This window comes from Protobothrops mucrosquamatus, unplaced genomic scaffold (genome assembly GCF_001527695.2).
Source record: "Protobothrops mucrosquamatus isolate PMUCROS unplaced genomic scaffold, P.Mucros_1.0 scaffold7242, whole genome shotgun sequence".
In the NCBI taxonomy this organism is placed as follows: domain Eukaryota; kingdom Metazoa; phylum Chordata; class Lepidosauria; order Squamata; family Viperidae; genus Protobothrops; species Protobothrops mucrosquamatus.
This window is the reverse complement of record NW_015393047.1, coordinates 5,990-15,873: the sequence shown is the minus strand read 5'-3', so window position 1 is coordinate 15,873 and position 9,884 is coordinate 5,990. Positions and strand designations below refer to the sequence as shown.

At 42.4% G+C, this 9,884-nt stretch overlaps 1 protein-coding gene across 1 annotated transcript; it reads left to right on the top strand.

The window, feature by feature from the left end:
- Positions 1 to 4: 4 nt before the first annotated feature.
- Positions 5 to 9,233, top strand: LOC107300491 (carabin-like; the record flags this gene model as incomplete). The annotated part of the gene is made up of 6 exons (XM_015829818.2): positions 5 to 63; positions 1,958 to 2,072; positions 2,657 to 2,722; positions 4,653 to 4,842; positions 6,547 to 6,701; positions 8,550 to 9,233. Coding segments are annotated over 6 exons (999 nt in total), but the record flags the coding sequence as incomplete, so codon positions are not given.
- Positions 9,234 to 9,884: the final 651 nt, after the last annotated feature.

Sequence of the window (9,884 nt, the reverse complement as noted above, 5' to 3'; positions counted from 1 at the left end):
CACAAAGGACATTCACCGGCAATTCCCTTTCCACGAGATGTTCCTGTCTCCTGAGGGCCCTGGGTGAGTGGGATACAGTATGCAGAGTGGAATTGTTTGAATAAATTATTATTTGTTCTGAAATAATACAGGCTGAAATATACAGAGTAGTTGTCTGAAGAACTTTTCAGTCCATCATCTTTGTTTTATGGAAAATAAATAATATTTAACTAAAATATATAAATGCTTCATATACTGCCTCTTTTAATTTTTTCTTATTTTTATGTCTAATGTTTCGTTGATTAAAAAAAAAAATCAAAACAATTCCAAATCTAAATTGTAACATGCTTATGTGTTGTTCTATATGTTGTATAATAGCATCAGGTCCGTGAATAGGTTTTTTTTTTTGAGAATTACAAGGCTCCCTGCTTCGCTCAAATTTAACTTTAATTTTTTAAAAATTAAAAGGAAGTTAGCATTCTGCAGAACAAAGGGCTAGCCTCTCTCGATCCCAATAGCATTTGTAGAAAATAAAAGCAGTGGGTAGCCATGGGCTGTTGCATTGATGGCGAACCTTTTAGAGACCGAGTGCCCAAAAACTGCCCCACCCACACACCGCACTGCCCCCGCTCCCACCCACCCGCAGGGCCACCCACCATCTCCACAGCCTGCTGCAGATCGCCCAGGTGGCCCAGCAGTGCCATGGTGGCCACAGCCTCCACCCGTGCCCCCACAGCATCATCTGTTTGCAATGGGGCACAAGGGTGGAGTCTTGTCCCCACTGCCCGGCTGCTATGTCCTTGGCTGCAATGCTCCAGACGGGCCGTGCCTGGGGGCGACTCTCCTCCGGGGGGCTGCTGGTGTGGAGGGGACCGTGGGGGGAGGCGAGGCTGGGGCAATGGCACGTGTGCCCACAGAGAGGACTCTGAGTGCCACCTCTGGCACTCGTGCCATAGGTTCGCCACCACTGGGCTATTGCTTGCTTGGAAAAATACCCACCTGACCAGGAAAAAGACCAAAAGAAGTCAGAATTGGGAAGATTCAGTGGAAGGCTAAAGAGATGATGGGGAGTGATTTCCCATGCAGAACATAGTATTATGGCACTCATTTGGTGAAAAGTCAAATTCTCCCATGCTCATCGTATTATAATAGTGCACTCTGCGTGCTCCAAAAATTATATATGGTCACTGCCTTGTAAAGTGTACCTACCTCTATCTAAGGAAGGGAAATGATTGTGGATTGATACAAGAAGCAAGACTTCCTTCACTGAATATTTTCATGTAGAGGCTAGATAATAATCTGCCAGGGGTGCTTTCAGTTGGATGATTGTTTTGATGACTGAAGTGGACCTTTCCCTAACTGTGTCCCCACAACCCTTCACCACATCTTCTGAAAAACTATGCAGCATGGATAAAGACTCGTGATCCTAACTCTGAGTTGTGTGTATGTAAGGCTTAATGGGTTATCCAAACTCAGTCTTTGTGTGGTTAATAGTTCAATGTGTTGTGTGACCCTAGAAAATGAATTAACTCAGTAACCACACTGAGCGTGTTGCATGATTACAGGCTATAATTCTTTATAATTTGCATGACTGGTTCCATTTCTAACTTTAACTTGGCTAACCCCAAGTTGGAATTTTCCAGATGTACTGGGATACTATTTGAATAATCCCAGCCAGTTGGTTGGAACCTAGTTTATATGGGAAGCCCATGAATCTATGGAAAGTGGACAATCCTGCCATGTAGACTGAGCATTTGCCCCATGGAAGAGTGTTGGGGAAAGGAAAGCCCATTTACATATTCCGAGACTGAGCAACAGGTTGAATCCCACTGGCAAAGGCACAGCACAGAGTTCTACTTAAAAGCAGAAGAAAGCTGAGCTGGATTGCTCTTATTGAATTGGATAGGATCTGGTGAACCCAAGGCAAGGACGTGACCATGGCTTCCTCAAGCCTTCTGTGATCTCTATTCCCTTATAGACAGCAGGGGCTGTTGCAGCTACTGAAAGCCTACACTGTCTATCGACCCCAAGAAGGTTATTGTCAAGCTCAAGGACCAGTGGGCGCCCTGCTTCTCATGCACATGCCACCAGAGGTGAGTCTCAGGCAAAGCCCTTACACTTATCACTATGGTTATTGGATTGATTGACTAAATGATCAAACAAAATATATGATCCAGTCCAATCTGAAAAAAATCTGGGTAGGGTGTAAGACCATATAACATTAAAATACTTCCCAAATAGAAAATCGATGGGGTTGAACCCAATTCCCAAAGCTCCTGAGAAACCAGATTGCTTCTACTGCCCTTCAACAAGTTAAAAGATAAATGACAGTGGTGTCTGCAGTTGGGGTCAAAAAAGTCCCAATAGCAGTCGAGTCAAGATGCAGCTAGTCCAGAGGGTGCAGTTTTGGATCGGTCTGTTTTTATATGCATTGCCACAAATAAAAATTGGCAGAAATTTGACTGCACCATCGTGACCTCTTGACTGCATCTTGACATTTTTTTTAATGTACCCTTTGAAGATCCCTGAGAGAGACCAGGTGGCATCCCTCTGATTGGGCAGGATCAGATTTTTCACCCCTTTTATCTTTCCTACATCAGAGTTATTCCATGCTAGATCCTCTCTATCAACTGCTACTGTTTGTCTTCCCTGATGGGTGCCTATTTATTTTTTCCAGCAAGCTTTCTGGTGCCTGGTACAGATCTGCGACCACTATCTGCCTGGTTACTACAGCCCCGAAATGGTGAGACATTTAGGGAAGAAGGGAAATCCAACAAACTGGAGTGGGACACCAATTCTTAAGGCCTCTCTTTAGGGTTGAGTTAACGTTCCATCCACCAATTTTTAATAGCAGAAACTATATTGAGATAATTTTTTCTGTCCCCACTGCTAATGCTTATCCTTCTTCCACAGCCTCTATTCTAGCTTGTTGCCAAATGGTGCCATCCTTTTAATCAAAATATCTGCAGGGTTTTGAAAACGAAGTCATGGGTTCAGACTTTGGTACCCATCTTTCCTTCTCAACAATAGCAGCAGCCAGGAAAACAATGATGGGCAGGAGTGAGGATTTGACATTTGCTACCTGCTGGCTTGTGCTGGTTCATCAAATGCTGATCAGCTTTTAACAATCTGGCCCTTCAACTCTTGTTGAGAAGAATCCACTTAGCTTCTTATGATGTTTTCCATAAGGTTCCAGGATGGCAGTTGTTAGAAAAAAATGATTTGTTAGGTTCCTTTGTTGAAAGCAACATCCTAGGCAGAATGTTCTCCAGCTGGAGATGATATTAATTACCACTGATTGGGGAGAAGAATGGAACCTCTAACATATCCCTCTTTCAATCTCTCTCTGGTTTTAATTAAGCAAAACAGGCATGTAATTAGAAGACTTTTGGAAGTATGGGACTTTGAAAGAGCAGCTCTTTCCAGATCTGGCATCTCAACAAGCCTGCTGATCAGCTGCTCGCATCTTGTTCCACATAGTGGAAGAGAGTGCCTGGGGACCAAGGGGGGGGAATAGGACTGCATTTTTATTTATTATTTTGAGTATTTTGAGCCTTTAAATAGCTAGATTAAAGGCAAAAGTTCAGGTGGTACAACTTCATATTTGACTCACATAAAGGAAGATTCACCCATGAAATTAAAGCCTAAAGCTCAAGAATTGTGCCAGGTGAGGATGGCAAGCAAGACTGTAATGCAGGGTTCTCCAAACTTGGCAACTTTAAGACTTGTGGGCTTTAAATCCCAGAGTTCCCCAGGCAGCATAGTTGGCTGAGGAACCCTGGGAATTGAAGTCCACAAGACTCAAAGCTGCCACGTTTTGAGACCCCCCCTACTGTAGTGGATGGATGAAACTGTAGGATGGAAGGATGGAAGTCTCAGAATTCCCCTCCTGGAAGTGCTTTGTGTCTTCATACCTTCACACTCTGTCTATTCTGTTCTGGAATAATGGTTTAGTAGTTCCTACTGCTACTACACTATCTTCCAGGGGCCATTTCACAAATTATTCTTCTCTTAACACTTCCTGTAACCTTAACTGGGCTTTCTCAGCCTTGTTCTCTTTCTGATGATAGAAAGATCACAATGCATAAAGTGAAATAATTTCCATTATGCCACTTCCTGACTATAGCAAGGAGGCACGTGACTTGAAGATTCAGCCATTGCTTGGTAAATAGGCCATTTTCACAAGTCATAAAGGAAATAAAATTTATTTTAAATAAAATCTTCAGTTTTAGATATTAAAATGAAAATAGTTGAATGGCCACTATTTAAAGCCTGATATCACAGCTGCCAAAAAAAAAATGACAAATGAAAATGCAGTACTCAAGTCAGATCATAAGATATCACTGGTCTGCTACAAATGATGTGTTCTCCCTATGACGTGGTTTATATTGCAACGTAAGTTTACAGAGGCAAGAAGAGTCTAATTAAAATCTCCATGTCCATCCAGAAGGCTGCATGCAGGCTGAAGTTTAAACATCCTATTCTATCATTTACAGAAGAATAAATAAAAAGTAATTCAGTGTTTTAATACCCAGCTTGCATTCACACTGTCATAATTTTTATCGATTGTAAACAAATAGTTATAAGTCGAGGACGGGTGAGAGTAGGAAGGTGAGAGTAACAGAAGAGGAGACTGTTTGATTAGATGATATAGCTACATTTTTTTCCTGCAGGAGGTGCTGGTGCTAGACAGTGAAATTTTTACGGCTCTCCTCCATCGTGTGTGTCCCAAGGCCTTTAAGCACTTGCAGAAGCATGGGGTGGGGCCTTTGATGTACATGCCTGAGTGGTTCCTGTGCCTCTTTGCCCGCACGCTGCCCTTCCCCACAGTGTTGAGAGTCTGGGACGCCTTCCTGAGTGAGGGTGAGTGAGTGAGGGCAATGAGCACTTGGGGATTTGTAAGTCTGAACTGTGACAAGAAGCAGAATCATATTGCAGAACTTTGCAAGGCGGCAACTGATGGTATGAGGTGACTGGGAGAATGAATTGCTAGAGTTTAACCCTACAGATGCAGGAGGCTAAAATGGCAACAAAGATGATTAGGGGACTGGAGGCTAAAACATATAAGGAACGGTTGCTGGAACTGGGTATGTCTAGTTTAACGAAGAGAAGGACGAGGGGGGACATGATAGCAGTGTTCCAATATCTCAGGGGCTGCCACAAAGAAGAGGGAGTCAAGCTATTCTCCAAAGCGCCTGAAGGCAGGACAAGAAGTAACGGATGGAAACTAACCAAGGAGAGAAGCAACCTAGAACTAAGGAGAAACTTCCTGACAGTTAGAACAATTAACCAATGGAACAACCTGCCTCCAGAAACGGTGAATGCTCCAACACTGGAAGTTTTTAAGAAAAGACTGGACAGCCGTTTGTCTGAAATGGTGTAAGGTTCCTGCCTGGGCAGGGGGTTGGACTCGATGACCTCCAAGGTCCCTTCCAACTTTTTTTTAAATTATTATTATTATTATTATTATTATTATTATTATTATTATTATTATTATTATTATTATTATCTTCTAGGGATAAAGGAAGAGATTAAAATCTTTCTGAAGTAAATTTAAGAAGAAATAGGATATTGGACGGAGAAGGACAGGGATAAAGGGATGATCATGATTTGGAACCAAGATGGACAATATTATGATGGACTCACACTTAAGATCTTTTGTAAGGGCAAAGTAGAGATGTTGCTCAGTAGGCAGAGTTTTGCTCTTGTGTTTTCACAGAGCCAGGACATTCTGTTTTTTTCTACATTTTGGAATGGAGTTATTCCAAAATCATTAAGCAAGATCATGTGTGATAATTATTTAGATGAAGAACTACTAGGGAATTCGAGGGCTGTAAAATAGATAAAATGGGGAGTTGAAAAAACATTCAGGAAAAAGATACTAGCATATTGTTAGCTATGCCATATAATTGCCAAGAAAAGTTAATGACAAGTCCAAGAAGTCACCAAAAATCCAATGTTATGCAGGGATTTTTTTTGAGGTTTTCTCATTTTTATGTTATTTTAGTGCTTGTACTACATTTTTTAAGTGTTTCCACTTCAAAATAATAGGAAACATATGTTGATTTTCAGGAGCTATAGTTGAAGGACATACTTGAGATCCTGAATTTTTTTTTATCAAATTATTCAATCTTATTTTAGAGGGGCAGTCATCCCCAGCCTTCTATAAGTTCTGAGACTGTAACTCCCAGAATTCTCTGTGAGTGTGGGCAAAGAGTGGGAATTTTGGGAATTATAGTTCTACATTAGCTGCAATACTCTGAGTAAGCAGGATAGCTTGGTATCAAAGAATGACTTCAGTAAATTCATTTACCAGCATTTTGGGGAAGAAATTTGAAACACTAATTCTGCTTTCCTGGAGTTCTCAGATTATCCAGAAACCATAAGAATCACTATTGTTCAATGGAAGAACACCCAGTTTGAATCCCAACACTTCCAGCCAACATGAAACCTGAAAAATGTTGCTGCTTATCCAAATAGGCCTGGCTAGATGATTGGGGAAGAGTGTTTAAGAGTGCTTGTCATGAGCTCAGCTGCTCTGGATCCTGTCCTGGCTTTCTCCTACAGGGGTCAAGGTGTTGTTTCGTGTCGGTCTGCTGTTAGTCCGCCTAGCCCTGGGCTCCTCTGAAAAACTACGTGACTGTTCAGGATTGGTGGAGACACTGGAGAAGCTACGCAACATCCCACCTCAGTTTCTGCAAGAAGACAGCTTCATGGCTGAGGTAGAAACTACAAAAACTTCCTGTCTGGTGAAGCAGCTCCCTTTTGTGTTTCTTTCTAGCCACAATCAACTATTTTTGGTGTGCAGGCATATGAGACCTGCAAAAGATGATTACAGTGATAATTGGGAGTTTTTGTGAAAGTGTAGGAACTCTCAAGTATTTGCCTCTGGTGTTTAACAGTACACAAGGAAGGCATACAGTGTGTCTATGTGTAAAGAGTGGGATGTTAAAAGACAGAAAGGAATGTATGTTCCAAAGGTGCTTTTTCCCAAAAGCAACTGGATTTTCTTGTTTTTTTTTCTTCATCCAAGAAGCTTCTTCAGTTCTAACTGACTGGAGGGGAATGGAAAGATTATATTCTTTGCAGTCATCTGATCATTAGCCTTTTGAAGATCTGTCCTTAGCTCTCTGAGGGTCATTGAGGCCACTTGGGGGATTATCTGTATCTTTAGAATCACCCGAATCAGAGTGTAAACGGGTGTGGAACCTTCTTGGGACCGCTGAAAGGACTGTGTAGTAAACAGGAGATAGGTGGTGTCATGTCCCTTCCCCATGGTTGAGGGAGGGCTCTTCAGTTTTAACATAGATGGCCTCTTTGAACCCTCTTTCAAACTATCATCCTCTCTGTCCAGAATATGAACTTTGCTGTCTTCAAAAGAGTGACCCCCTTTTCTTTCAGACACAAATGGACTGCTCAATGGAAGGACATGGAGACTTAATGCATATGCATGGATTTTCTTTGTTTGCAATATTTATTGACTATCACAGTTATAAGACTTGTGCAGTTTACAATTAGATAGAAACAGAACCAATACAGCACAATAAAATACACTATCTACATACCAAGATAAATGCCATCAAACAGCCAATTAGGACCAAAACATGATAGAATAAGAAAAAGATTCTGCTGGTTTGCAGAATGCAAGGAGGGAGATGCTACACATACATGTCCGGAAAAAGTGTATTTCAGAAGTCGGGCCACCGCAGAAAAGGCCAGCCACCTGATCCAAGTCCCATGTACTTCCTATGTATATGGTAGGGTAGTGGCTCTCAAGGGGTAGTAAGACGCATGGCTCTAATGAGTAGAATCAATTTTGTGATTTAATTCTGTGTCATGTTATATAGGATACTTTCTAAGTATCCAACACATAGAATTTGGCTTCTCTCCTTTATTTTGGCCTTTTCATGGTGGCAGTTGTTGCTGAAAAGCACCTTGCTTGAAATCAGCTATTTTGCCACTGAATTCCAGAGGCATTTTTTTTAAAGAAATCAGGAGGTTGTAAACCTCAGTTTACCCATGGGAGCCTTCACTGATTGGCTGCTAGGCACCCAGAAATCTATCCAGCAGTCCCAATCTATCATACACAGAGACCAGCTATAAGCCTGCGACATTCACCAACGCCCTTTCCTCATCTCTGTTGCAGAGGTGGGGAAATTCGAGAGCTGAGAGCTGCCCTTGAGTGATATTAAGCAAAGAAGTAACTTCACTCAAGGGCCTAGGTCCCATTCCAAGGTAGGGGTTTTGATTTTATTGTATTGCTGGGCTGCTTCTTGTTATTCCTACTGTGTTAAATTTAAGCGAAACCTTATGTACCCGCTTTTAATTATTTTGCTCCTCCAAATGAGAATTTTTTTTTCAGGGAGTTTGCAGCCCAAATTTAGGAATGCCCCTCATTGAAGCCATAAGAGCCATAAAAGAAGGAATTTATGGCCACATACAGATCGACAGGTTTCACCCCTCCTTTCTTAGAAGTCCATTTACTGTAATGCAAGTAATTCTAAATTCCTATTTTCCTCCTTGGGCCTCGCACCTAAACTTGTCCTTGTTCCTTTCTTCACCTTTGGTAGGTCCATGACGTGCCCATCTCGGAGAGTGACCTGGAACGTGAATGTAGAATCCAGCTGGGAAAACTGTGCAAAACTCAGCCTAAATTCCAGTACAACTCAAAGCAGCGCCTTTCTGGTGCAAGGGCCATCTTTGACGTTCAGCAACTGGAGGATGCACAGAACAATAAGACAGAGAAGGAAATTCACTCACATACTTTCCACATCCCCAAAATCAAGGTAGACCCACCCCCGTCGTCCCCAGAGGAGCAGAAGAGGGCCTCGGAGATGCAAGGTCAGAAAAAAGAGCAGAAAAGGAAGAAGCCGGACACACGGGGAAAGACTTTCCATGTCTTTGAGCATCCCAGGGGTAGAAGGGAGAGAAAGCTAGAACCAGAAGCCTCAAAGTGCAAGTCGTCTTTTTACTTGGAGGCATGATTCTCACTCAGGGCAGAGAAGACATGGAACTCTGGGACAACATCATGCAGCATTTTCTCACTGCCCTGCTTTGGTTAATGGATGAATTCAGAAGCTTCGACATAGCCTGAGTTGAAGGCAATCCTAAATTTCTAGCAAAAATGGGTTTCCTAATTTAGGAGCTTCCTCTTTCCGAAGCCTTCACCTATAACCCTGCTTGAATTAAAATAAGAGATGGGTAGTCCCATCCTACATGTGTTTTGGGATGTACATAAAGCTATGAGTTACAGATATTGGTGTGTGTGTGTGTGTGTGTGTGTGTGTATGTGTAGACGCGATTTAGCAATAGTAAGCTTGGTGAATTTCAAAGGGCAGAGCAAATGGATTTCACTAAGTACCCTTCTTCCCATCACTCAGCTCCCACCACCACCACCCCACTCATTTTGGCCTAGTGTCAGAAGGCGAACCCTTTGGTAATTTGGAAACATGGTAGCTCTCATTTAGCAACTGCCTTGGACAGAAAGTGGTGATGAAAAAGTTAATTGTGTGGGAATCTTTGCAGAATCTGTAAAGCAAAGGAAAGCTGAAGTAAAATTGTAAAATTGTGACGTTTTACTTAGTGACTGCTTTGCTTAACGACCAATTTGCTGGTCCAAGTTCTGGTCACTTAACAAGGACTACTTGTATGCTACACATTTCCATCTACTTTTTGCTGTGGATGTTGCAATCTAAAGTCCAGGCCTGGCGGGGGGGTGGCGGTCATTATAAGGGAGAATATGTATCCAAGGGAGACCACTGTGCCTCAGATAGACGGTGTTGAGTCCCTCCTTGTGAAGTGGGGGCAAGGGGTGCAAGTGGGCTTGTTGATAATATACCTGGCTCCCTGCTGTGTGTCAACGGCCCTGCCTGAGCTAGCTGACGTGATAGCCGCGGTGGCAGTGG